Source organism: Pelmatolapia mariae, linkage group LG10_11, assembly GCF_036321145.2.
Source record: "Pelmatolapia mariae isolate MD_Pm_ZW linkage group LG10_11, Pm_UMD_F_2, whole genome shotgun sequence".
NCBI lineage: Eukaryota > Metazoa > Chordata > Actinopteri > Cichliformes > Cichlidae > Pelmatolapia > Pelmatolapia mariae.
Genome location: NC_086236.1, coordinates 615001 through 642500, shown reverse-complemented (window position 1 = coordinate 642500; position 27500 = coordinate 615001). Strand labels below are relative to the sequence as shown.

At 45.5% G+C, this 27500-nt stretch overlaps 4 protein-coding genes and 1 pseudogene across 6 annotated transcripts in view; 3 read left to right on the top strand and 2 right to left on the bottom strand.

Moving 5' to 3' along the window:
- LOC134635806 (calcium/calmodulin-dependent protein kinase type II subunit alpha) overlaps nt 1-5023 on the top strand; it is a 45560-nt gene extending 40537 nt beyond the window's left edge. The window contains exon 18 of the mRNA XM_063485377.1: nt 1590-5023. Coding sequence (XP_063341447.1) covers nt 1590-1593 — 4 coding nt within the window. The 3' untranslated portion in view covers nt 1594-5023. The remainder of the gene's footprint in view (nt 1-1589) is intronic.
- Nucleotides 2932-8619, top strand: LOC134637373 (uncharacterized; annotated as a pseudogene).
- Nucleotides 8620-9483: 864 nt separating this feature from the next.
- rps14 (ribosomal protein S14) lies at nt 9484-12261 on the top strand. Of its 2 annotated transcripts, none has more exons than XM_063485408.1 (5): nt 9484-9528; nt 10679-10833; nt 10915-11076; nt 11617-11693; nt 12150-12261. In XM_063485408.1, the coding sequence occupies exons 2-5, from the start codon at nt 10685-10687 to the stop codon at nt 12215-12217; spliced, it is 456 nt and encodes a 151-aa protein (XP_063341478.1). In that variant the 5' UTR covers nt 9484-9528; nt 10679-10684; the 3' UTR covers nt 12218-12261. The 2 variants fall into 2 exon arrangements, with proteins under 2 accessions (XP_063341478.1, XP_063341479.1); XM_063485409.1 differs by having other exon boundaries at nt 9485-9528; nt 10682-10833.
- Nucleotides 12262-12937: 676 nt separating this feature from the next.
- LOC134635821 (hepatitis A virus cellular receptor 1 homolog) lies at nt 12938-20237 on the bottom strand. Its single transcript, XM_063485402.1, has 5 exons — nt 20140-20237; nt 19699-20058; nt 19403-19497; nt 17616-17724; nt 12938-13077 (listed from the first exon to the last, which is right to left on the bottom strand). The coding sequence occupies exons 1-5, from the start codon at nt 20174-20176 to the stop codon at nt 13001-13003; spliced, it is 678 nt and encodes a 225-aa protein (XP_063341472.1). The 5' UTR covers nt 20177-20237; the 3' UTR covers nt 12938-13000.
- A 2058-nt stretch (nt 20238-22295) lies between these two features.
- The window catches only part of chm (CHM Rab escort protein), an 18286-nt gene continuing 13081 nt past the window's right edge, over nt 22296-27500 (bottom strand). The window contains exons 15-18 of one of the 2 annotated variants that reach the window (XM_063485370.1): nt 24426-24524; nt 23225-23370; nt 22664-22915; nt 22296-22541 (exon numbers count right to left, since the gene is read on the bottom strand). In XM_063485370.1, coding sequence (XP_063341440.1) covers nt 22703-22915; nt 23225-23370; nt 24426-24524 — 458 coding nt within the window. In that variant the 3' untranslated portion in view covers nt 22296-22541; nt 22664-22702. Of the gene's footprint in view, nt 22542-22572; nt 22916-23224; nt 23371-24425; nt 24525-27500 lie in introns of those variants that run through there. The other variant, XM_063485369.1, reaches the window with a different exon arrangement.

The following is a 27500-nucleotide window of genomic DNA, read 5'->3' as shown; positions in this document are numbered from 1 at the left end:
GAGAGGCAGGATCGATGAATCTGATCCTCAGCAGACATCAGTGAAGTCATGCACGTGTATATTCCTCAGCACTTTGTCAACACCAGTTTGCTCCATTCTTAGTATATTTGCTCTTTTTACCAACGACACATTCACTGCAGGTGGTTGGTGCTGAATCACTGAATCATCCTTCATATGAAACGCTGTGAAGCTGTTTCTGCATCACGCCTTCGCTCTGCTTCATGTCGATGATAAATGAATCTGGGTGGAGGTGGAGCTGCTTATTTTAGCCCCACTCGTGTTTGCAGACTGAATCTGAGCCAGACTGTCGTTCCTGAGAGACAAAACCCAGGAACCAACAAACCTGCCGCTGTTACTGATGCATCAGATCTCAGCAGCAGTCCCCTCGTACAGACTGTCCACTCGAGTGGAAACAGTGCAGTCGAGGGTTCACACCAGGTGCTGATCCACAGTCGGTGTGCTGAGGACAGGAGGACTGCACAGAGGCTCAGCAGGTCTGCTGTGAAAGGAACAGCAAAATGACCCCAAACCATGAAAAGCATTCACCACACACTGCTCAGGAAACCTGAAAGGGACACATTTAAATCAGAGCACAGCAGCCAGTCGGTTAAACCTCTGATTAGTTCAGTAGTAGAGAGACTGTTAATCAGTTTCAGCTGCTCTGACGTTCATGAAATCAACTAGCACAGGCAGTCCAACTCCTCCAGCAAATCAATACGTGCCAGTGCCAGAAGGTTTGTGTGTCTCCCAGCACAGTCTGCAGAGCATGGAGGAGACTCCGGCCGTAGGAGGCCATCATCAGGGCCGGTATCAGAACAGAACCAGGATATCCAGAGCTACACGATGACCTCCAGCAGGCCGCTGGTATGACAAGTTTAGCTGCATGCCCCTGGTACACTTGACAGCCTGGCAGTGGCCTCACCCACTAGCTCGGCCGGGCGCACACAGTCGCCCTCCACCACCTACGATGTACCCTGACCTCCAGCAGGCCGCTGGTGTGAACGTCTCTGACCAAACAATCAGACTTCATGAGGATGGCCTGAAGGCCAAACATCCTCTATAGGCCCTGTGCTCACTGCCTGGGAGGCAGAGCCATAGAATAGCAGACTTGGCAGGTCCACCCTGAGCACATGTGACTGATGTGAAAGCGTCTGGAGAAGCTGTGAAGATGCTGCCTGTAGAGCGTGACCAGGCTGGTGGTGGGTCAGTGATGGTCTGATATCCATCCATCACCTGATCAGGAGCCTGATGGTGTCAGTAACATGAACCAGAGGCTGCATCGTCGCTCACTGTGATTTTCAGGGTGTTTGAGTTCCTGACATGTCCAAGTGTTTCTTGACGTGTGTTTTTACTGATTTACTCAGCTGATTACATCTGCTGCTGTCTTCAGATCAGCAGATTCGACTGTAACTGTAGCGTTACCTTTCAGGGTGGGGGGCTGCTGGTCTGAGTGTGTCTTTGTGTGTCTTTGCTGTTGTAACGTGATGCGTTGTTGTCGTGGACTCTTCACTGTTCAGCAGGATGAATCGTCTGTGTTTTCAGACATTGTTGATTCAGTCGCTCACAAACACGTTTGGTTTCGTCTCCAGCTAACTTCCAGAGTGAGTGGATCTTTGATGGGGCCACCGTCACCATGACAGCAGTTTGATTGACAGCAGGCCGGGCCTCTGACACCAACCATTCAGGATTTTGTTTGAGGAGTTTGGAGAGGAGACGACGGGGCCAGAAAGCTTCACTCCAACCAGTGAACTGCATTACCAACCAACCAACCAATCAGCTTCCTCTTCTCAGCTTGTTTGGACTTTGCTTCAGCCACGCCCCCTTGTGATCAGCCAATCAGATTGTAATAATGTTTGGAAACCTTGTATCTCCAGTTTGTTCGAGTTCAGGAGGTTCAAACCTTCAGATGTTTAACAGGACCAACACCTGCACACCACAGCTCCCCCTGTGGACAGAACACATCACTACAGTGTGTTAGCTTCACCCAGCATGTGGTTAGCCTAGTTTAGCACAAACACTGGAAGCAGGGGGAAACTGTTAGCATGGCTCCACCCAAACAGCCCAGTGTCGCCTCCATCTACATGACGTGTTGTAGCTGATCGAGTGTAGACGTAGAAAAAGTTTCCAGCTTTCATTTTTGCTCCTCGTCGCGTTTCTCACGGATCTACTGACCCGTCGGCTGCACAGACTTAGCTTTTATAGTGTTGGCGTTCACGCGTGTTGGTTACCTTTAGACTCAGATATTAAACACAGGAAGTACGAGCCTCGCCTTTAGACGTTTGGGAGATACAAGCTTTCCTGAAACTACAGATATTTACATAAAGGAACAAAAAGATATATTATATAGATGTAATGTGATATAATATTATGATCAAGAGCTGCTTTGGTCGCTACAGATTATTTAGATAAATGAACTCGTGACTGAGACTTGGGCTGAGCCACAACAGCAAACAGACCAATTATATAATATAAACCTGGAAAATCAGGATTATCTGCAAATATATTAATAAAAACGCTTTTTTCTTCCCATACATCAGAAATAAAACTCTTCTTCGTAGTTATTAATTTTAAAAAGCGTCTCATTCCCCCTTTTTCGTTTTATGTTTTTACAAGTTTAAACCTTTTGTTTACCTTATTTGCCTCGTACGCTTCCAGAGTTTATACATATATACTAATGGCACAGCTCTTAAACTAGCATGTTAGAAACATGATTAAGCCCAGTTATTCAGCTAAACCCTCGGGTGACCCGGAGCTCATACATGGATCGTTTTAAACTGGTTAGCGGCTAAAGCAGCTCGTGGCCTTCACGATGACGTCGTCTAACAGAGAAACTTTATTTAAACTGTGTACGCTACACAGGAACACTCATCTGCTTCCATCGGGCTTGGAGAGCTCTAGAAGCTTCCACCACCCTCTGACCTGTGATCTTCCATGAACAGCCACACCTCTGCTCAGATCAGCCCCACCCCTCCCCCACAGCCACTGCCACCACCCTCCCCCACAGCCACTGCCACCACATGTCCTAGCGAGGAAGGCCTTAACGAGGCGTGTATCTACCTGCCTGCTCTCCGCTCAGAGCATCATTAGCAGCACAAACTTTACTGTTCACACTGAGTTTACAATATTCAGATTTAGGAGCTGCCCCTTACCTGTGAGGGAACAAGGAAGTAGGGAAGGAAGAAAGGAGTCAAGGGACTAAAAACAAAAACAAAAGAAACCAAGAAAGGAAAACACAAAAACACACACACAAGCCTGTCCAGCTATCTTAGTGAGGACCTTCATCGACATAATGCTTGCCCTAACCCTAACCATTAAAAATGAATGCCTAACCCTAAACTTAACCATAACTTAATTGTAACCCTGACACTAAAACCACATTTTGAGCCTCAAAAAGGCTTCAAACTTGTGAGGACCGGTGAGTGTGTGTCCTCACAAGGGACTGTTGGTTTTCTCAAGTATAGTAGAATGCAGATTTCAGTCCTCACAAAGATAGCTAGACAGGAACACACACACACACACGAACAAACTCATCTTTGATGTTTTTTACACATTTTAAAACTCCTCGATGCTCAGACAGCCAATCAGAATCATCATCAGTCTCCAGTGTTTACAGGAAAGTACGGAGTCCCAGAAGTGACAAACATCACTGCCCATCATAGTGACACAAATATACTGAATTGTCACAGTCACACTCTGGACTGTAACAACAGTTACTGAGCTATAGATTTCAGACGCTTAACAGCAGAAACATCCCAATACAGTTACTGGCAGGGCTGGGAGTATTTTAAGCAATAATAAATGTACATAAACACAAACATGCAGACGTTTGATTTGATTCAGTTAACGAACACGACGCCGATCTATGGAACCTTTAGTGACTGTACATCAGCACTGATGTGTCGCTAAGCTTCAGCCAATCACAAACCAGTACAACAGAGAAAAAGTGACTCAGACTGATGGTGAAACATCCGTACCATCCATATATACTGCCTATAGAGTACTGCAGTACTTTAATACTAGATGAGTAAACATAAACCATTGTGAGGGTTGGATGTGAACGTGAGCTGCTGTTGCACATGGTGCTTTTTGACTCTTCTGGGCCTCCGTACAGCAGGAACTCAGACTGCCCCCTGTTGGTCTGTTGGTGGTGTGGTCGCGGTGTGAAACCTCATATCTCCGTGTGGTTCTTTTCTTCCTGTCGTTGTTTTTTAGAAGCCTTAATTATGGACTAACTTAATAACTTAAACTTTACCTGCATCTTGGATCGTGGCTTTAGTTATCGACCTGCCGGCTCAGAGTCTCTGAGTCGGCGCCGTGGTTGGTGGATTTTCTTTGCGGTGGTGTAAAACGGTTGGATGTTTGGCTGGAGTTCTGCAGGGAGGGCTTGTGTTTCTTCCTCTTCAGTGTTTCTGTACAGATTTGTGATTTTCTGCATGCTGGAACTGACTTTGTGTTTTGTGTTTCGGCTTCAGCCTCCGTGGCGTTTTGACGTTCGCTGCTGTCGGCCCGCGTTCCCGCACTCCGGTGACTTGACTCGGACTCCTTAGCTTTGTTAGCATTCCTCACCCGGAGCAATGGCGTCTGCTAGCCGCGAGCTAACAAAATGCCGGCGGTGCCACCTTTGATATTCTGCGATTTTTGAGCCGTTGTGTTTGTCTCAGAGGCTTTAAGCAGCTTTTTACCGTCGGGAGAATGTAGAACTTTGTACAATCAGATTCTTATTATGACGATGACATGATTATGATTATTATTCTCGATATACTGCATTTGTATATTTACAAGCTTTTTAATGTTCGGATCAGACTTCCAGTGCTAGCGTTGTGCGAGTCCGCCTGTAGAGAACACATTGTGCACTATTAGCTTTATTATTTTGTTTAGTGTTGAGTTCCCCAGCTACTGCTGAATGTGTTTGCCACAGCACTGCTGCCCTTTAATTTACTGACATCTCTGTGCCATTCGGCATCCCACCTCAGAAACGCTCGGAGCTGAGGAGGCTGAATACTGAGTCAAAGGTCGGGGGGTCGGGGGGTCGGGGGATGGGCGGGGCCACGCTGAGGGCGGAGCATTGCACCTCTTGTCATACTGTGTCCCATTCGCTGCTAGAAACAGCTGGGAAAATGACCGGACTGTCAACATGTTCAAAAATCTGAGATCATATTTGTAAAGAGGCGGAGCTAGAACTGCACAGGTGTGCTGCGATCCCAGCTAACAGTGTGCACATGTATCCGCAGGTCAAAGGTGGCCTTTAACTCCAACCAGCTGAATGAAAACACACAAAGAGCAGAAAGCGTTGTGAAACGTATTTAAGCTGCTCTGACCTTTGATTTTATTCAGATTTCAGCTTTGGAGACAAAAACCTTTCCCTGTCCTTCAGCCTCCTCATCAGACTGAGCGTGACCACCGTGGGGACTCTGAATGGCACCTCCGGCGTGAATGGCTGTTTTCTACAATAGTCTGTGTTTTCTAAAAGCAGCACCTCCACTTTGACCTTTGACGACACTTGAAAGTATTTATTAGTGGTGAAAAAACTCATGGACGCACAAACGTCCCCACAAATATCTGAGATGTCATTTTTTAGAACTCTTTTGGTGTTTATGCTTGAAACTGAAAAATTCATCTTAGAGTAGATTTCACGTGTTATTATAGGAACACTGCTATGATGTTTCTCCTGTGTTTCTACTGGACGCTCAGTGGGCGTGGCCTCTCCATGTTTATCTGAACGATCCAATCCAAAGCAGGGACTTTCTGCTTCTTCAGCTGAACGTCTTCAGGTCGGATGCTAAAGACGCTCACAGGTCAGAAGTTCCTGTTTGGAAGCTTCACCTGAGAGAACAGGAAGGAGGAGGTCGCTTCAGACACCTGGGAAACTGTTAGCCACGCTTAGCTCCTCTAGCCACAAGCTAACGGGGTTTTAATCAGCTAGCATGTTAGCTTGTGGGTTACAGGTAATGGTAACAGTAAAGCTAATGATGCTAACAGACCGCATTTCCCGTGAAACATCGTAATAATCAGCCTAACGACTCAGAGAAGGACAGGTTTGAGCCGGGGCAGTTTTATAGACCAATGATGAAGCGTGATGACAGCCCACCCACAACGCGTTTATTATCATTTAAAGAAGTGATGGTACAGCATGAAGAGTGAAAAGCCTGGCGAGTTTCAGGCCTCAGTCCCACAGTCAGAGACCACCTGGGAAAAATGAGCATCCCTGATTGGCCGGCAGGTCGCCAAACAGCAGTGAAACCTGAAAAAGTGCGACAGGACTCAGTAACTAAGGCTGTTTGCCTTCAAAGTAAAAGCTGTGCTTTACTGCCACAAACAAAATATTTCAAAAGAAGCAACTTTCATTTTGAAGGTAAATTGGATCCATTTCCTGTCTGTTTCACAGCCTGCAGCTTACGGGAGCTCCACGGCATCGTATTTAACCAGGAACCCCCGCCAACCTGCAGCTACCCCTCGGCAACCAGCCGGACAATACTTATTGTTCCTTAGCAACCTGTGGTTGCCGGGGTTACAGACTGCTCTGTGAATCCAGCAGAAAGCCACGAAGCATTCACCTGTAGAGTTTTTACAACGAGATATTTTCATGGAAATAATGAAGGTTTTAATAATAATTAACAGTCTCAGATGCTTTGGACGAGAGTCTTAGAGGAACTAATCAGCTGATTCCTCTTCGTCGTCTTAAAACACTTCTTGAAGTCTGACTGAAGACGAGCCGTGCCAGCCGCGCTCTCGGGTCGGCCGCGCTCTCGGGTCGGCCGCGCTCTCGGGTCGGCCGCCCTCTCGGGTCCTTATTTGACGTTTGATTAGCTTCAGTTTGATTTTATGGATCAAAAACATTTTAGTTGAACTTCAGTTTCAAACCAAACTGCAGATGTTTTGCATAATTAAATCAATTATAAATGAAAATGATAAACGAGTCTGTATCTGAGTGTTCTCGGCCCGTCACTGTGTGCTGGTGAAGGTTCAGTCTGAAGCTCCTCCTCCTCCATCGCCCACCATGTTGGCGCTCCGTCACATCCTGTCAGCTCGCTCTATGATGGATATTGTTCTGTACTGTAGTAACTGGACTATGCTGCATGCTCGTGTGTAACTGTGTGAGGGCGAGAGTGTGTTTGGACTTTTCTTCTGCATCGTGTTCAAAGTGTTTCTGTAAATAAACTGAACTGGTCAAATGCTGCGCTCTGATTGGTCTGTTCTCACTTTCAGCATCCACAACAACAACAAAACATTTTTATTCAGAAATCTTCAAACACGATTCATCTGATGGACAAACAAACATTTTCTTCTTTTTATTGTTTTATTGTCCCATAAATAAAACATAAAAACAGGAACGTACGCCTGAGAGGTTTGACTGTGATTTTAAATAACAGATTTTTCTGATTTTAATGCATTACTGTAAAACTCTGTGATTCATGTTTTATTGGATTTGTCCAGTTTCATTTGGTCCCCTGTAAAGTTAAATCTTGGAGATGTTTCATTCTAATATCAATAATATTGTGTGAATAAATGATGAAAAGCTTCAGCTGGGAGCAGGTTTACCTCCCGGGTCCGACTCCGACCCACCGCCCTTTGCTGCATGTCGCTCTTCACTGAGACTAAATCTAATAAAGCCACAAAATAAATCTGCTGCTTCTAGTTTATAAACTGAGTGTGGACGGGTCGACTTTAAGGGAGTAAACATGATGTTTATGATGATCACTCAGGTGTTCATCACAGCCACAGCTCAGAGTCTCAGATTAACCAATGAGCAGGTTTTAATAACTGATCAATGAAAACTGAACAGGAAGGAGGAGGAGCTTATGTCTCTGTGATGATGACCAGCACGCAGAGTTTCTGTGGGAGAAGAAGAAGCAGGAAGGAGGATTTCTCATTGTTGGCAGAACTGTACTTCAAAAAACAATTTATTTGATTGGTCTATAGTTGCTGTAGTGGGCGGGGCAATGCTTCACATCCAGCTTGGTGAAAAGGCCTGAGCGGTGGCGTGGCAGACAAATCTGTCCTGAAAATGATTTAAAAAGTAACAAATATTTATTATATTAAAAAACTGCTCAACACCAAAGCAGTGAGCTGCAACAGCACACGCAGCAATGGAAGACACGTCTGGCCGATCACGGTTTGAGACTCAACATCAAGAAGACCGAGTACATGGAAGCTGGCCCCCAAACTGATGGCACCATTAACATCGACGGGGAAGACCTGAAGAAGGCCGACCAATTCAAGTACTTGTGATCGATGATCAGTGGCGACGGGGATATCCTTCAGGACGTGCGAGCAAGGGTCAATGCCACATGGATGAAGTGGCATCAAGTGACGGGTGTGCTATGCGACCGTCGAATGCCAGACCATCTCAAGGCGAAGATTTACAAGACTGTAGTCCGCCCAGTTGCCCTGTATGGATCGGAGTGTTGGCCAGCCACCGCCACGCACGAACAGGCCCTGCACACGATGGAAATGCGAATGCTCAGGTGGTGTCTGGGCCTCACGCGTTGGGACGAAGTCGTGAATGAAGACGTCAGAAAGCGGCTCGGCATCGCGCCAATCACGCAGAAAATGCGCGAGGCACGGCTACGGTGGTGCGGACATGTATTACGCTCTGATGACAGCTCAGTGGCGAATTGATGCCAGGTGTGCGTTGCCATGTAAATAGTTTGCATTTCATGTGTACCTGCACATGTACTTGCTAAGTACATGTGAACAGATCTTGAATAAAAAAAATAAACATACTTTTCATTTCTGTTTTATTGAAACCACTTTACAGAAAGTACAATTATTTACAATGAACTGTACATGCAACACAGCAGTTTTATGAATATTCAACAAGAGCAAGTTTCATTTGGCCCTGGTTTGACAACCACACTGGGGCACATATTCACCAAAACACAGCACACCTTAACATTCTTATCAAGCAGTGTTGTGTCTTCACCACTGGTACAAAGATGGGAGGACAGTGGATCAGATTGGTGGCAGGACAAAAGTTACCAACGTCTGAGTTTTTCTCAGTTTTCTGCCCGGCATGGAGAAAGGCTGTTCAACATCCACAGGCAGGAATGTTCCCTTAAACAAACACATCCTCCCAGCCAAACAACTGAGAGACCCCTGACACCACCAGCACCACCACGCAGACCTCAGACACCACCAGCCATGCCCAGCAGACCCACACTCCAGTCCCTCAGCCCCATTCATCACCCTGCAGTATCTGATGTGCATAATTATAATTTATTAAATTAAGTCAACATTTAGATATTGAAAACAATCCATATTAACAACAAAAACAGTTCAGTCAGCTGTGAAACTCAAGGTGAATAGATACTGAAACTAAATTAAACATAAATAATAATATAATATAATATAATATAATATAATATAATATAATATAACAATAAAACTAAAATGAAGTAAAATAAAATAAAACGTCCACGTGGCGGCAGCAGCTAGGCCTCGGTTTCCCGCCGGAAATCGTCATCTTATCGCGCCGGAAGCGGAACCTCTTTCCTTTCTTGTTTCTGCTCAGTAAAGAGACGCACACAGGTGAGTCCGCTCCCGGTTTATATCCTCTGTAATCTCTGCTGCAGGTGACCATCCGCCGCTCTACCTGGTCGGTGCTGACCCTGCGTCTCTTCCCGCGTCTGTTGGCGTCTGTATCGTTTCTCTGGCTGAAGGTTAATGGAGGATTTTTCATGTTTTGTGCTGAGTGGGGGTTTGTGACCAGCCGCCATCTTAGCTCCGCGCGAAGCCCCCTCAAAGGGAAACAAATACAACGTTAGATCCAGGTGTGTGTTGCAAAGGTGTGTTAAGGGAGCGCGTGAAGTTTTAGGTGAAACGGCAGGTAGAAAAACGCTCCGTGAGGTCCCGCCGGCTGCTCGGAGTTAACACAAGCTAACAGGCTAACGTTAGCTTATGTTAGCCTCCGCGCTGCTGCTACTGAAGTTTCAAACTTTATTTAAAATGTCAGCGGTCACAGCAAACACGCGGGTCCGAGTCTGCAGGCAGAGTCATAACCTCATCAACCTGGACCGGGATGTACCAGGTCAGTGACACCACGTGACCGCGCGGTGGGGGGCGCGTTCCAGTTGAAAACAAACGGAGCCGGGCTGTCCCGGGTCAAAGTTCAGGGTTCAGAGTTAAAGTTTAGACTGGACCGGGTCAGGGTTGGTTGTTAGATAGTTCCTGAGTCTGAGCTGACCCTCCCAGTGAGGTGGATCTGATCAGGGGTCAACAGGATGATCAGAACCTCTCAGACTGAGGTTACTGTAGAGTTCAGGTTCAGAGCTGGTGTGATTGATTATTTATTGATCAGTCGAGATGATTGGCTGGTGTTAAACTTGTCAGGCAGGTGAGTTTTCAGAGTTGGCGGATGCCGTCTGTGATTGGCCATTTCTGTGTGCGGTGGGTTTTATTTTGGAGATGTCCCGACTTCCTGCTGCTGTTTAATGTTGACCTGAGAGTTTTCAGAGGAGGTCAGACCTGAGCAGGCAGGAAGTGGGTTTGGGGTGTAGTGGAGGCATGGGGAAACACTGCTGGAAGGGAAGGTCTCACCGTGTTATGCTGCGGCGGTCTGGTCTGTTTGGCTCTCAATGTCTGTATAAAGAATAGCTGGCTGTGATTGGTGGTTCTCCGTGGGCGTGCTCGCTGTGACCTCGTCATGCTCACGTGTCTGACTCCTCTTCCTCCTCCTCAGCAGAAGATGGCTCCTCGTAAAGGGAAGGAGAAGAAGGAGGAGCAGGTGATCAGCCTGGGTCCTCAGGTGGCCGAGGGCGAGAACGTCTTCGGCGTCTGCCACATCTTCGCTTCCTTCAACGACACCTTCGTCCACGTCACCGACCTCTCCGGAAAGTATGTCCCCTCCGGCCGTCTGCTCGTCAAAATAAAAGCTGCTCTCTGATTGGTGCTAATGGTGTCTGTGTGCGTTTCCAGGGAAACGATCTGCCGTGTGACCGGTGGGATGAAGGTGAAGGCGGACAGAGACGAGTCTTCTCCGTACGCCGCCATGTTGGCGGCTCAGGACGTCGCTCAGCGCTGCAAAGAGCTCGGCATCACAGCGCTGCACATCAAGTTGAGGGCCACCGGGGGCAACAGGTAACCTGCACTCACCTGATTCTGTAGGCAGTGGGCTGACACTTTATTAGGTACACCTCAAGCACTGACTTGTGAACAGATCAATAAAATTTCAAGTTACCAGGTTTAACCCAGTCAGGTGATCAGGGTTTAAATCCATGGTACCCAGCATGGACTGCTGTACCTAATAAAGTGACAGGGGCGGAGTCAGTGAAGCAGAGTGTGAGTGGTTTTTATTAAATCTGCCATTTCTGTGCAGGAAGCCTTTTCATTTGGTCCAAATCTGAACCAAACTCCATTCAAAAAACTGCTGATTTTACTGAAACAGTTCGAGTGCAGCTCAGGTGAAGTCTTCAGCAGGGTCTGTTCAAAGCTCTAAGACTAGATGAAAGTAGAGTCGAGTCTTTATTGTTTCCTGAGTAAGTCTGACTGGTTTTACTGGAGATAGACCAGCAGCCTCTGACTGCATCGCTGCAGGTCCGGGTTCACCCAGGCCTTTCAAACCCAGGTGTGTGTGCGTGTTACCTGTGCAGGTGATGACCTGCTCTGTTTTCCTTTCAGGACAAAGACTCCTGGTCCTGGAGCCCAGTCTGCTCTCAGAGCTCTGGCTCGTTCCGGCATGAAGATCGGACGCATCGGTAAGTTTGTGTTTATTCATATTAAAGTTTTTGACTGAACGCGCTCAGTGAACAGGTAGACGAGGCAGCACAGTTCACGTGTCGCTTCCTGTGATACAGTCACCTGAGTGCGGTCGGGTTTAAGGTCGTGTGTGTGTGTGTGTGTGTGTGTGTGTGTGAGAGAGAGCAGCAGTGTGGCGACGTTGTGTCATTTTCAATAACCTTTATTGACCTGTCGGTGAACACCTGCGCTGCTCTCAGGTCAGCAGGTTTGTTTTCTCAGTGAGGGTTAGAAGCTTTAAACGACTCGGCGGGTTTGAATTAACTTTATTCGTACATCTATCTGATTGACACAGTTTGAATCTGAGCTTTATTGACAGCCTGAACAGTGACGTGTCCTTTAACTCGACTCTACATTCGTGTGACAGTGTTGACAAGCATCTGATCATGTGATTGTTTCTCCCTCGTGTGTTTCAGAGGACGTCACGCCGATCCCGTCAGACTCGACCAGGAGGAAGGGCGGTCGCCGCGGTCGCCGTCTGTAAACTGTAAACAGCGACATTTTCACCACAATAAAAGATTAAAGTCACCTTCTGTCTCCGTGTCTCATCAATGACCTGATCACCGATCCATCAGTTTGAACTTCCTCACATGATTATATGAACCTTAATGAGCAGTGGGCGGAGCTTTGAGAAGCCTTCATGTTTACAGTCAAACATTAAAATCTGGTTAAAACATCACAGAGTGCAAATGGGATCAGTCCAGAGACCGTCGTTGCTGGAGTAACTGAGTACTCAAGTACTGCAGTAGTTTAAAGTACTGTGGCATTTCCTGCTGTGCTGCAGGACATGAAGCTCGTTGATTATTGGATCAGGTATTGATTGATGTGATGGAGGTGGCGACAGAATAACAGGAACACCTGAAGCTTTTATAAAACACACGTTTGGATGTTTCCAGGTGTTCTTATTATTGTGTACACCCCTGTGGGTGCAGCTGTGGCTCTGACGCACAGCATGATGGGAAACATTCAGACTTTCTTATGGAGGATTTGAATCTGTGGGCCCTTCGTTCAGTTTGTCGCACTAAACTAATCTGCTCGAGTTAAAATGATGACATCATGCTAACAAAGCGGGGGGTTTTTTCTTTTTTGCAAAACTGAAACAATCATTTAAAATTGATTCACTCTGACTGCATCAACCTGTGAGTGACATCATGAAGCTTCAGACCACCACACTCAATCATCATATTTATTTTATTTGTCTGGAAAACACCAACTCTGATCTGTGAGGTCATTCCCAGGGCGGGGCTTCAGCGCAAGCTCAGACTGTTCACGCAGGACTCTCCTCCTCCTCTGATTGGCTGAGCCTGCTGTCAGTCTTCAGTCTCTGACCACGCCTCCAAACTCCTGCAGACAGATTCATCAATGAATGAATTTAAACCTCTGTGCTGATTTTTCTGTGTAATGCTTTAGTCTGACCAGCTGAGGGCGACATTTACCATCAGCTGCTCCAACCTGAAGGGTCAAACCCTCAGGTCACCACACCTGTGTGTGTGTGTGTGTGTGTGTGTGTGTGAGGAGCATTTAATGTTTTACAGCTGTTTAAAGACATTTATGTTTATGGTGTCTGTCGTCTCTGAGACTCTGTGGTCAGTTACTGTCATGTGACTAACCTGTTTATCCTGCACTGACCTGCAGAGGATTTTCCTGCAGAATTTACAGACCTTTCCAAAAAATTTGAATATCATGAAAAAGTATATTTATTTCCGTAAGTCCATTCAAAACTTTAAACTTTCAAAGATTATAGATTCAGGGCCCACAACTTAAACAGTTTCAAGTACTTAGTTGTTTATTTCTACACAATTTGGGCTTCCAGCTCATAAAACCCACGAAAACAATAATTCGAAAAATTAGAATACTGTGAAGACATCAGCCCAAATTTTACAGGGCACGAACGTTTTAAACTGAGTGTCACACACAACTCATCTACTAAAAGTACCTGCACAGGTTTTCCCAGGTGTCATTAAATTGCCTCACTTTGGTTCAGTTGTCTCAGTTAAGTTCAATATGGGCTGCAGACTTGATAACTGGCCAGAGGAGCATCATTGGTACCCTCCATAGGATGGGTAAGCCACAAAAGTTCATAGCTAAGGAGGCTGGCTGTTCACAGAGTGATGTGTCCAAGCATATCAATGGAAAGTCTAGCTGAAGGGCAAAATGTGGCAGGAGAAGATGCACCAGCAGAAGAGACGGCCATGGCCTTCAGTGCATTATCGAACAGAAGATTCAAGAATCTGGCAGAGATCCAGAAATAGTGGAACGAGGCAGCAGTCAAAGCTTCAACAACCACCACATTTTGGGGTGCAATGTCCGGTGCAGGTGTTGGTAAACTCTGCTTTCTTAAATCCACCTGCAGCAGTCTACCAGAATGTTTTAGAGGACTTCATGATTCCTTCTGCTGAGGATCTGTATGGAGATGCAGATTTCATCTTCCAGCAGGACCTGGCCCCTGCCCCATTAATATTCATGCTCGTGCCAAAAACAAAGAACACCGTCCGACTTTAACCTGTGATTCTGTCACACAGCTGACTCAGGTAGGGTTGATGTTTGGAGGCTCACAGTGATGCAATAATAACTCCTACACACCTTAATCCTAAAGTAACGAGTCTGTTTTAATATGTAAGGAGTACGAAGTACAAATATTTGTTTAAACATGTAAAGTTATCCAGGAAAAACAAAGTACAGTAACAAAGTATTTGTACTTCATTGCTGTAGTTAAGTACAATTGTGTGTCTCTGACTTTGTTTACATTTATATCAGTCACACTGAACAATGACTGATCATCAGTCACAGTGATGGATACATGTATGTCAGCTAGATCTGAGAAGACTTTCAGACTGAGTATAAAAACTTAAAATGGACTTTCCAAAGCAGCTGCAGAGTCTGATGTAATCTGATTACACTTCCCGTTAGAACAGACAGATCCAGCGGATCTGAAGTCAGTGTGCCATATGATTGCATTAGCAATAAATTTAATAACGCTGTATATGAACAGTTACACACTATATAGAACCACTTTATAGAATTATATTTGTTTGCAGATGTTTGCAGCTATCAGCGAATAGTTATCAGCTATTTGGAAACAAAAAAAGACTTTTTATCCATAACAGCAAATGAACTGTACAACAGAAAATACAAATGCTATTTATGGTCTCCTCACAACAATGATAAGAAAAATAAACTGAGCCAATATGGCATGTTTGTTAATACAGAGACACACATGTTAATGTGATCTCAGGTCTCCCACTCAGAGACACAGGTCTCCGAGTGTCCAGCATTCAGAGGCTACCTGAGGACACTCATGTGAGAGAAAATCTGCTCACACAGATATGTAGAGCCAAATACTGTCAATAAGGCCTCTGCAATGTTCTGAAGACAGTTAAACTTGTCAGGTAGTGATGTCCAGCAGGTGAAAATGCAGCTCCATGAACACGCACAGCTGTGGATTCCAGCTGCGTCTGTAGTTCTGCAAACTTTGATCCCACAGAGTCGAGCTTTTCAGTTTAATCAGCTGCATTTCGATGTCCTCTGTGTCCAACCAGTTAATGACAAACCCAGCTGCTCATTAAAGCTTTCTGGTTTGATCAGAAAAGAAAACATTGGTCCATACACCTGAAAGTCCCAAAAACACATTATGAATTCTGTCTCGAGTCTACGGATGTATCCGCGGTGCTGATGCTGCGCTGAGCGAACAGCTGCTGAAGCATTTGAAGTGTCAGAATGTGGAAATTTCAACATCGCTTGAAAAAACTGCCAGCTAACAACGTCCCTCTCACCGGTAGGCTAAGTGATTTTTAGCCAGTTACAAGTTGAATCTGGTAGTTGGGGTTGTTAGCTAAGATACCGTCATTAAGAAGAGACGCAACTAATGTGTCTATGTGAGCTAATTTGCGATGTGCACCGCTGGCCATTTATTTTTTAATGCACCTTCACAGATTAATTCACTGCGTGTCGTGCCTGCAGGGCTGGACTGGGACAAAACATCGGCCCAGTCATTATGACTGGAGACCGGCCCCCCAGGTATTAAAGCCATAAAGCCTTTGAATGAAAACAAACGCTGTTGTGACAGTGATGTACAGTCTTGTTGGTATATGTATGATTTCTATTCATTTTACGTCAGATAAAAACTTTGGTTGTAAGATTCAGATAATTATTTAAAGCGAGACATTTGATCTGATGCTAGAAATAATATTAAATACATTCTAACAACAGCTGATCAAGCTTAAACGTGCTGCTGTTGTTTAGCGCGACCTCCGCTGGTTTCCTCTTTCTGGCGCAAAGTGGGCGATAAACAAACAAGAGAGACGATCAGCTGATCATTGATCAGTTTCATGATTGAAGTAGCAACAGGAGAGGGAGGGGAGAGAATGAGAGAAGAAGAGGCAGCTGTGCAGCGTAAGGACAGAATAACTCCAGCTTTGTGTCTTTTTCATTCTAGCTGAAGTTCGGGCCAAACTGCGTCTCTTTTCAGCTCAATAAGAAACGCGTAATATTTTCTCTGAATACGAGACGATTACGTTTTTTACGGGACGGTTGGCAACTCTACTAACTAACCTTATGAATAAAATAAAGTCCACTATCAGTAACATCATAGCACCCACCCAGGTCAAGCATGGTTATAACAACAACAACAAAACAGGCAGCACAATGAGGAGGCAGGTGCTCTACATTCAACATTCAGCACCAAATCACAACAACAGTCGCCTCCAGGTGCTTCATATTGTAAAGTAGACCCTGCAATAATACGTACACAGAAAGTAGCTCACAGGCCTCCACTGCACTGGAGGCTTGTGAGCTAAATTTTTTTACCATGTTGTGCAAAGCAATGACCAGAAGAACAAAGCACATATTGTCCTCTAGTATAATGAGGAGTGTGACGGCGTTACAGCTGATCTGAGCGCATACACGCACCACCATCATTAGTTTCTACACTTGTCGCGCTGGGTTACCGTGGCTGTGCATCTTTTAGTCGACCGGGCAGATAACAGAAAGGGGTGAGAGGTATATTTTGAGCAGCACAGAGGGTGGCCAAGATATTTTTTTTACTTACCTTTAATAAAGCCGGTCGCGTAGACGCTCCGTGATCGCCGATTGTACGAGTGGTCATGCAAGCCGATGGTACGATGGTACGGGGTTCAAATAGTGGGTTCAAGCGCGCTTGGGAAGGTCACGTGAACTGCATTATTTTTGTTTGTTTTTGTTGTTTGTTTGTTTGGTTTTTTTGTTATTGTGAAACACTGTAGGCTGCCTGGAAGTGGCCATAAATGTGTGTATACATATATATATGTATGTCAGAGCATTTGTTTGGGAGAAGTTTAAGAGAGGACCCCGCGACAAGAAGGAAGAATCAACGATCAGGAGGATCCAGGGTCAGAAGATAAAGAAAATATCACCAGTATTTAGATCACATGCTACCCTTTCTCTGAAAAAGCACATCACCCACCTGCAGAAGTGGAAGAAGACTATGAAGTGAAGGAAAGTGATGAAGAATCTGAACTATGTTCAAGTAGGTTCTCAGGCATCCAGGACATGGTTGTCTGAGGAGTTTGGAAAGAAAGTGACTGGGCTTCTGGAAGCTTCTTGAATTTTCAGAATGTGAAACTGAAATAGAAGATGTGTCAGAGGACTACACATCATCCATTTCAATTATGATGAAGATCAAGCAAGAAAGAGGAGTCAGCTGAGACATATTTGCAGTAATGTGAGGAAACATTGATCTGGTCTTCTGTCCTTCCCAGTGACAGACGATGCATGACTCTCTCATGTGCCACAGAGAAAGACAGTCTACCACGGTCCAAGCACATATACCAGGTGTATGGCAATCAGGACATTACAAGGGCTATGAAAACTTGACTGTGTGTGTGTGTGTGTGTGTGTGTACTGACTGTGAGCTGCAGTCAGCAGAGCAGGGATGAAGATGATGAAGGTCAGTCTCGCTGAGTTCCTGATGAAGATCTCCAGGTGGTCTACCTGCTGCACAGCCGTGATCCTCACCTGTAAACATGAAGTCATGTGACCTGTGAACCAATCAGCAGCCTGAAGGTGAAGCTCTGTTCCAGGCTCAACAGCTGATCAGAGTACAGTCAGCTCTGATTAATCAATAAATCCATCATCAATGGTGCTCCGACGCTAGGAGTCACCATGGCAACGGGCAAACAAAGAGCAGCTCTGACATCCTCAACGATCTGTTTAAGTCCCTCATCATCATTATTATTATGATTAACCATTTCCTGTCACCTGAATGCAGACGATACTCACCTGTACCTCTCGTTCAAACCTGTGATTTGGATAAGGACATGATCTCAAGCACATGAATGTTTGGATGGCAGACAGATTTCTGGATGTTAACGCACACATGACTGAGCGTTTCATTCTGGCTCAGCGTCTGGTTCTTTCTCATCCACAGTGAAAGCTGCTGCTCTGAGTCATGGGTTCATTTCTGATTCATCTTTGATTTTGATGCTCACATCAAGTCTGTGACCCACTCTTGCTTTTTCCATGTAAGAAATATCATTAAACTCAAGGCTGTTGTCTCCAAAAGTGAACATGACTTCATCTCCTCCTTTCTGACAAAGGTTTCTGTAAATCACCTTCAAGCTGTGAAAGTGCTGCAGCAAGCCTTGTTACTCAACTCTCTGTGAATGCTACTCATGATATATACCTTTACATATTGTACATATATTTATTACTTTTTAGATCAGCCATTTTTATATTTTGCTTGTTTTACATTATTGTATTTTGCACAACTCTGTTGCTTGTGAAGCTCGCACACAAGAATTTCACTCACATGTACTGTACCAGTGTACCTGCACATGTGACGTGACAATAAAAGTGATTTGATTTGATTCATGACCTTTGATCAATTTGCATATTAATGATCAACAAACTGACCTCCCAGCCCAGTGTTCATTCAGTGGTTCCAGTTTCAGTCATTATGCAAATGTCCTGTTTATAAGACTGAAACCTGCAGTCAGCTGAGACTGAAGAAGTCACCTGATGATGACGAAACGTTTCTCCCACTGAAAACATCCAGATGAACAGATCTGTTGGCGCAGAGTTTTAGACCAGCTTGTTCTGAGTCAGCACCGGTTGTCAGCCTGAAGTTTATCAGTAAATCTGCTTGTACAGGTAAACATGTTTCTATGGAAACAGGCGTGTAATACCAGATTTCTTTAATAATGGGTTTGATATTTTCATTTCGTCAGGAGATTCACTCGTGTAACCATTTTCATGTGATCAGTCAGCTTGTTTTGTTCTCACAGATGAACGTTATCAATATTTTATTGGATCATTTCTTACAGTAAGATCATCATCGTTATCTGTGCATGTCACAGTGCAGGAGTTTTCCCTGTTTACTAAGGATTTGTTGACCTCATCAATGATATTGTTCATGTCACTGATTGACTTTCAGTAAAACACAATTACTTCTAATTTTACTGTTTAATATGTAATAATTAAACAGTATAATTACTGTAATATTGCTTTTTTCAGATTTCCTATAACATGTAGATGACTCCTACTTTGACCTTTGGCCTTAGATCTGATGGTTTCACTGTTTAAATAATGATTTGGTAAATTTTGATCTAATGATGTAACAACTTTACTTTCATGGAGGATTTTTATTATTTCTGTCTTGTTACATTAAAAACAGGAAAAAAAAAACCCAACTTACCGCAGTCTGAGTCTGCGTCGTCATCAAGTCTGTGGCTGTGACATCACTTCCTGTTTGTCCCACCACGGTGGTGATGGTGGTTAAGATGTGAGGAGCTAAACAGAGTTTGAGTTGTTAATAAAGTGAAACAAACAGTTTTACAGGAAGTTTGTGTGGAAGACAAAGATGGATTATTATGAACTGACAGTCATGCAAAGCTGCTGTGGTAGATCCCACAGATGGAGCTTCAGTGATCATCTTTAAGTCTCCAGGTATCTGCTTCATCGGTGACGCTTCATTTCTGAAGGGATTCTCACCTGTGGTGCCGCTCAGGTCGTCAACAACAGTCAGATCGATGTGATGCTTCTCGTCGTTGAACGGCCCGGGTATCTCCACCTTGCAGCCGTATCGTCCAGCGTCTCCCTCTGTGAGGTTCATGATGGTCAGAGAGACGTCTCCGTCCTCCAGTCGGCCCAGCAGCTGATACCTGCTGGGAGCTCTGGTTTCCACTCTGAGCCCATCTGTGGAGATCAGCTGATTGGAGCAGCCTCTGGTCGGTAGTTCTCCTCGCTGCCAGCACACTGACAGAGCGCCGTGATATTTCCTGTCATATTTACAGGGCAGAATGACGTCCTGACCTGTGTGACCTTTGACCTCCACACTGTCACATTCACAGACTGAAAACACAGAAACAGGAAGTTTGATTTAAGAAGAGTTTCCAGCAGAAACATTCCTGATGATGTGAACGAGCAGAGTACCTGAGAGCAGGAGCAGGAGCAGCACCACGGCCGCCATCGCTGCATCAGTCCGATGGTTGGTGTTCAGTTCAAGCTGAACATCAAATAAACCAGGAAGACTTTCACACTGCTGCTTCTTCTTCTTCTCCTCTGACTTTCTGAGAATCTGTGTTATTTATATTTCTGTGGTTTTGCAAGGTCAGCTTGTGACTTCCTGTTAACAGCAGCTCGTTCTGTAACTTCTCATCTCACTAAACCACATCGGCATGTTAGCCCCCCGTCCTGGGGGCGATAGGTGGGTATTTTGGTTTCAAAAGCCCATCTCTCTGTTTGTGTGTCTCTCTGCTGCAGCAGTTGGTGAGCTGTCGTGTGCTGTTTCATATTTCACAGTCGGTGTAAAAGCTGAGCTCGGCCCTCCCACAGAGACGTTAGCAGCACCGATCCCTCAGGTTAAGTGTTGTTTTCAGTAAATTGCATGATCACAAAAATGTTTTGTCTCACTCCCATTTCTTCTTGTTGCATGTTGAAGCTCTACTTGGAACCTTGTTACGATCCAACCATGAAAAATAGGATTTTTTGACATTTTTCAGCTGGTCTTAAACTTTTGATGGGGACTGTACCAGCAGCTGCTGGGAGATGTTGGTTGTGACTGGCTACAGATAGGATGGGGGTCTCTGTGGGGCCGTTCAGAGACCCCGTCCTCACTCGCTACTGGGCTCGGGGTCAAAGTTCAGTCCGGTGTTCTGGGAATCCATCCTACCCGTTGTTTCCGCGCATACGCTGTGCATGTGCACAACACAAAGCCCAAATTTACTTCATTTTTCTTTAACCCATTGTGAATATGTGTTATGGTTAAGCATAGGTTTAGTCAGAAGTCACCGTCAAACACGGGTAGGACAGTTTGCCAAAGCAGGACAGTTTCTCAGAACACCGGCTCCTTTGGTTTCGAGTTTGTCCTCAGCAGTAAACTCACGTCTGTCTGCTCAGGAGCATCAGCGTGAACAGACGACATCATCAGCTCCTCTGAGACTCAAAGACCAGGTAAAAGCTCTCTGATCATTACAGGTGATCACAGGTAAGTCTGGGCCAAGACTTCCATCAAGTTTTAATAACACTAAAATTTTTCCTTAGGCTGGTCACACTTCCTGTTTGTCTAAAGTTTCAAAATAAAATGTCTCAGAGCTGTTGAACGTGGGAACATTTACTCTGTGTTGATCGATCATCCAGGAAACAGTCCTTCAGACCAATGTCCAATCAGAGCAGAGGTTACTGATGACCTACCTGCCTGCACAGCACACCTGCACAGTGTGTTGCCCAGCATGTAGAGCGGACCATCATCACACTTTCATAATCCCCAAAACACATCCAGATATCTTAAATACAAATGACATTCATCGAGTTCATAAGATGACGAGACCTTTGTGACGCAGTCTTTCCATCTTATTGCAGTGTCATGAAGAACATACGAGCAGGAGTTCACGTTTGAAGGGATTTAAACGTCTCTACTGAGCGTCTAACGTGTCGCTGCTGTGGATCAGGCTGTAAATGTCAGAGCTACTGTGACTAAACGTGCTTTTGTTTACATGCGTGGTTTATTTCATGTTCTACAGAGAACAAAGCAGTAAACACATGAAGAAGAATGTGAGACTGATGCTGTCTTTACAGTGTGTTTAGCGACACCACCGGCTCGGTTCTGAGTTTGGGTGGTGCTAACAGACATTAATTTGTGTTAGCTAACTAGTGACAGAAGTGATGACAGAGTGGAAAACCAGGACAGTCAGAGGTTTCCTGAAATGTGATTTTCACATTAAAAGCGTTGACCCGAACAAATAAAAGCTGAGTGTGATGGTTTCACCTAAAACTGAAGATAGAGATGTGCATGAAGCTCATTCAGACTAAAGGACAGGAAGGACAAATGAAAGCTGATGTTATGGTCACATGACTGGAGAACACCTCAGCAGCTGCTGACAGTGACAGACTCCTGCAGCAGGTCTCCCAGAGGATTATGGGTCCCTGGAATGTTTGAACAGCAGTTTCTGAGGTCAGACTTTGAGCTGTAAACCTGAAAGATCACCTGTGCTCAGGGTCCAATCAGAGCCCTGAAGCTGCAGCTCACCTGGGTGAGTAGCTTTTATGATCATGTTCATAATGACAGGTCAACACGCGGCGCCATCATGTGGTACAAACGTTTTATTAGGGGACGCCGGCTGACTTCACAGAGGAGCTTGATAACATGAGCAGAAACATCTGGAAGGCTTCACAGAGGCCTGTTTACAAACAAACAGCTGTTACAGTAAACAACAACAGCTGAGTCTGATCACAGCTGCAGCTGCCAGGTAAACCTCCTGTTTCAGGTGTGCTCGGCTTCAGTCTGTGTGGGGGCGTGGCCTCGCTGCTTGAGTGAAGCCTTTGGCAGAGATGTCCTGTGTGTGAGAGCCAATCAGAGCCAGAGGCGTGTCTTCATGTTGAGGCTTTAATGAGTTTTTAAATAAAACAGAAAAACAGCAGAAATCATAGAAAAATTAAAAAGGCAACTTTTACCCACAATGCACTGCAGGAGGTCTTTACACTTCATATCTACAGGTTACTCCTCAGGCTGAAGGCCCGTCTCCTCCTCCTGCTGCTCCTGCTGTTTCTCCTCCCCCTCCCCCCCTGCTGCTGTTAACCCCTCCTCCTCCTCCTCCTCTCCTGTGGAGGTGGGGGAGGTGTTCTCCCCATCGTAGATGATGTCCTCGGGGTTCGGAGCAGGAGGACAGAACTCCTCCTCGGGGAGAATCTTCAGGAAAATCGACTCAGCCTGAAAACAAAGAATCAAACGTAAACATTACAGGAAGCGCCTGCAGTTCCTCTGACGTCCAGCGGGGGCAGCACTGAGTCAAGCCCACAGACTCCCATGTTAAAATGAACATGCTTACAGCCTGATACACAGCTAACCCTATATTTATATAGGCATCTCTGGAAGCTAGCTAGCTGGTAATCTAGCAGCAAACAGGCATGTGTGTGCGTGTTTGCCCCTCCCCCGACACACAGCTGCATGAACAAAGAGAAACTTTTATTCATCAAACACGACCTGAAGGAGGACCACGGCCTGAAAGGTACGTCTCACCTGTTTGATGGCGTGTTCGTGTCCCAGAGCGCCATCTGGGCCGGAGCACACGTACACGTTAGACGGGAGGTTGTGACCTTCAGGCTCCACCCCGGAACCGTCGGCCATGTTGAAGTACAGACACCAAAGGACGGCTGGACGGTTTTCTGCAGACATAATTAGATTTAAAACTTCAGATCATAGAAGAAAAAACCGCCGCCACAGCACGTTTTACACGTGTTACAGCAGAAGAACACGAGTCGGGATGTTTTCAAAGGAAATGAAATGTTATAATGTAGACAGTACACCATCCCATCCTGGTCCAGCAAACTCTAATTTAATGTGTTCATGCCTCTAACGTCTGTCCAGTGTCAGAGACGGCGTCCTGAGACTTTACAATAAATCAAAACTTAATTGAATAAAAGATGTAAATGAAGCAGGAAGTTTAACAGGAACATGACGGAGGCGCTTCCCTCCACCTCCCTCATCAGCTGTGATGAATCTCTCTGCACCTGCATCCATCCATCCTCACTGCTACTGTGTTCTGCTTATAATTAAAACCACAGAAGAAGAAGGTGATGAATGAATTAAAGAGAAGAACAAGAAGAAGAGGAGGAGGTCAGGGAGGAGACAAAGTTATCAGGACACAAAGACTCACTGAGCGTTCACGTCTGTGCAGTATCAGGTCACATGACTGCAGTGATGAAAGGGTTAACGATCGCTCGGTCAGTCTGCACCGACCAGGAGAATTCAGCTTTTACTCATAATATGTCTGAAAACGCAACGTCAATCTGGACCAAACTCCATTCAAAAATCGGCTAATTTTACCCAAACAGCACAAAACAGCAGCGACAAATACTACAAATACTACAAGCATGCAGAATACACGTTTACTACAAATACTACAAATACTACAAGCATGCAGAATACACGTTTACTACAAATACTACAAGCGTGCTGTTTGGGGTTTTTAGAAGTTCGGATTTTCAAAGTAAAGCGTAACTTTTCTGTCCTTGTGGTATTTAAACAGATTTTCTGTGACGTTCAAAGATCTGAAACTGTATTAAAATAAACAGTTGAGTGTTTTTATTGTAACCACAGTCAGTCTGACTGGTTTTACTGGGAACCAACCAGCAGCCTCTGAGTGCATCCCTGCAGCTGCAGGTCAGGGTTCACCCAGGCTGTGTGTGTGTGTGGGTGTGTGTGTGCGTATGTGTGTTACCTTGGTCTTGACACTCTGCCGTGCGGAACATCCTGGTTACCACTGGCGACAGGTCTTCGTAGGCGGAGCCAACCGACCGACAGGTGAGGTGGACCAGATCTAAACAGAACATGGTTTAAAGTCTTCTGAGTCACGTGACCCCCACTGAAACTCAAAGTACTCAAAGTACTGAAGTACTCGAGTAAAAGCTCCTTTTAACAAGGATACAACAAAGACAGACATCATCAGAAAGACAGTGAAACACTGAAGGATCGCTGACAGAAACCTGACACCTGGGGACAGGTGTGACCCTCAGGTGTGTGTCTGTCAGGTGTGTGACCCTCAGGTGTGACCCTCAGGTGTGTGTCTGTCAGGTGTGTGTCTGTCAGGTGTGTGACCCTCAGGTGTGACCCTCAGGTGTGTGACCCTCAGGTGTGACCCTCAGGTGTGTGTCTGTCAGGTGAAACTGAGATCAGGATGCTCGTGCAGACAGAGGTGTCGTGTGTTTCTGCGTCTTGAAGCAGGTTTATTCTGACCTTCAGTCTAAGAGCTCATTATCACCGCGGTAACCGAATCTGCTCACAGGTGATTGGTTGTTTCACTGGGGCCTCACAGATCATTTCCTGTGGTTTTTCTGGCTCCTCGGGGAAAATAAACACGGAGGCGGCGGCGTCTTTAGATCGATGGTGTTTTGTTTTAAAGCGTTCAAGCCCACTGACTCAGTAACCAATCACAGTGCAGCATCAGCACAAGAAGAAGAAGAGGATTTGACAGGCGGAACACACAGTCTCACACACACACACACACACACACACACACTCCTGCTGTGTGTGTGTGTGTGTGTGTCATTAATCAGTGTTTCTGTGGAGGATTCAGCCGTTTCTCTTCAAGGACGCTGAAGGACGCCAGCATCATCATCCTCACTCTTCATCCCGAAGCAGGAGCAGAGCGTCTCCTCCTCGCTCTGAGGCGGCTGAGCGCAGCAGGAGACGCTCCTCCATCTTCTGCTGTCTGTGAGCTGCAGCTGTTTCCTGTTCCTGTGAGAGGAGGGCCGCTGTGGTCGGCTGCTGCTGGACCACGTCTGCTTCAACAGAGGCTCTTCTGCTGACACGACTCCTAACGAGGGGTCACGTGACTTCCTGTTTCCTCCCGATCAGCTCAAAGCAGTCAGTCCACTGTCCTTTGACCTCAGTGAGGGTTCCTCTATAAACTCAGAGAAACACTGATTCCTGCTTCCTCTGAAGCTCAGTTTGACCTGCAGCAGGGCTACATGCTCCGAGCTGCTGTGATTGGCTGATTGACCTTCATCGGTCCAACACAGCTGCTCCTGAGAATCAGCCTAACCTCTGCTAAAACTGAACCCAGATCAGTTTCTGAGCACTGAGCCTGGTCTCTGCATCCAGCTGTGAGCATCACAGTCACAGCTTCACAGAGTGCATTCTGGGTAAAGTGTCAGGGTTTAACATAACAAACCACTATTGAGATTTAAATTTATAATCTGAATAATTATTTGCTGGCTACATTATTTTATAGAAGAGAAGGTCTAACTTTAGGCCTAAAAGGTCTTGACAGGAAACACAGGCTTGTGCAGAGTATGCTTTGCAAAAGTGAAACCGAAAGCAGAGTCTGAGTGTTAAGTATTTTGAGTAGGTTATGAACAATCAGGTTATTCTTTAGTATCTTTTATGTATCTATATCTTTGGATTAAGCTTTTAGTAGAGGTTCTTGATTAAAACATTTACTCAACATATTACATATAAAGTTCCAATTAGGTTCTTGGTGTGAGGTCAGAAGTGTAACGGGAGAGATGAGAGAGCATTTAAGGACGAGACACACATACACACACATAAGCTGTGTCCCAAAACGTCGGCTGCATCCTTCGGAGGACCCGGGCTTCGCGGTATACGTGAGCCGGGTCCTCCGCAGACCAAGAAAACCGGAAGAGCGAGGTTGTGAAATGGGACGGTCTAGCCTTCAGATTTGCGTCACCGCTGTGGTGGAGTTTAATAAACTCGGCCGTCTGCTCCTTGCTATCTAAAATATAACAGGCATAAATTCTCAACCGGCTCACAGTTCTGTTTAATCGGTTTTCTGTTTAACGTTTATTCAGCTGTGTGAAAATCCCGGAGGAACCCACCCGATGGATTAATAAAGTTTTATTTAATCTAATAATCTAATAACTTTGATCTCAGCCAAACCGATTTACTCCGGAACAAATAAAACACCGAAAAAGGCAAACAATTACATTTTTAAGTTATCCGAGTGACCTATATATCATGTTTAACCTGAGTAGCGAAAGAGCGAGGGTCTGAAAACGATGAAGCCGGGAGTCCGCTGCTCTCGCCGGCTGGAGTGACCATTGAACCCCCCGGCTTGCTATTGAGCGGGTGGGTAACAGACGTCTCCGAAAACGTCGGCACACTTTTGCAAATATACGATGTCTTGATAAACCAAGCAGATATTTGAAGTTTACACAGCTACTTTCCCGCCTGAAAATATGTTAAAAGTTTATTTTGTGACCCAGAAAGATTAATAAGACTAATTTTAAAACTTAGTAGCGGCCGCCATTGTTGGCAGCTGAAATTTGGCTGGGCCGCGCTATGAATTCTGGGATATGGTGGGCCGCCAAGGACACACCCGACCGATCCTTCAAATTCGGGGAAATGAAGGACGCATTTGTTGGCCGCATTTGAAGGAGTCGACGAATTGGGACAGTCTTCGTCGCCTGGCTGTGACGTAATCGGCCTTCAAATGTGGCCTCCGGAGGATGCAGCCGACGTTTTGGGACACAGCTAGTGTTTCAGTTGTGTACGTGCTGGCCTTCTGTCTGGTGGAAAGGTTACAAGGTCTAGCTGGGGAGCTGAGAGGTGAAACAAAGTGCAAGCAGAGGCTGACACATACACACACATACACACATCGTAGATAGACTCATTTATATAGGTAACAGTTAATCATGTTTTGCTTGCAACTGCAAAATTGTGCGTGCATATGTGACTGTTTGATGAAGAAGCAGGTGCAGGATGTTCCAGAGACAAGCGACAGCAAAGGCGAGCGTCCGGGGACAACAGGAAGACACCTGGATGGAGACGAGACGAT

Coding starts and splice junctions, on each gene's coding strand:
- rps14 (XM_063485408.1), top strand. CDS start 10,685: ATGGCTCCTCGTAAAGGGAAGGAGAAGAAGGAGGAGCAGGTGATCAGC. Junction 10,834..10,914: donor GTCACCGACCTCTCCGGAAA/GTATGTCCCCTC, acceptor GTGCGTTTCCAG/GGAAACGATCTGCCGTGTGA. Junction 11,077..11,616: donor AGGGCCACCGGGGGCAACAG/GTAACCTGCACT, acceptor TTTTCCTTTCAG/GACAAAGACTCCTGGTCCTG.
- LOC134635821 (XM_063485402.1), bottom strand. CDS start 20,176: ATGGCGGCCGTGGTGCTGCTCCTGCTCCTGCTCTCAG. Junction 19,498..19,698: donor CGACCTGAGCGGCACCACAG/GTGAGAATCCCT, acceptor AACTCTGTTTAG/CTCCTCACATCTTAACCACC. Junction 17,725..19,402: donor CGACGCAGACTCAGACTGCG/GTAAGTTGGGTT, acceptor TCATGTTTACAG/GTGAGGATCACGGCTGTGCA.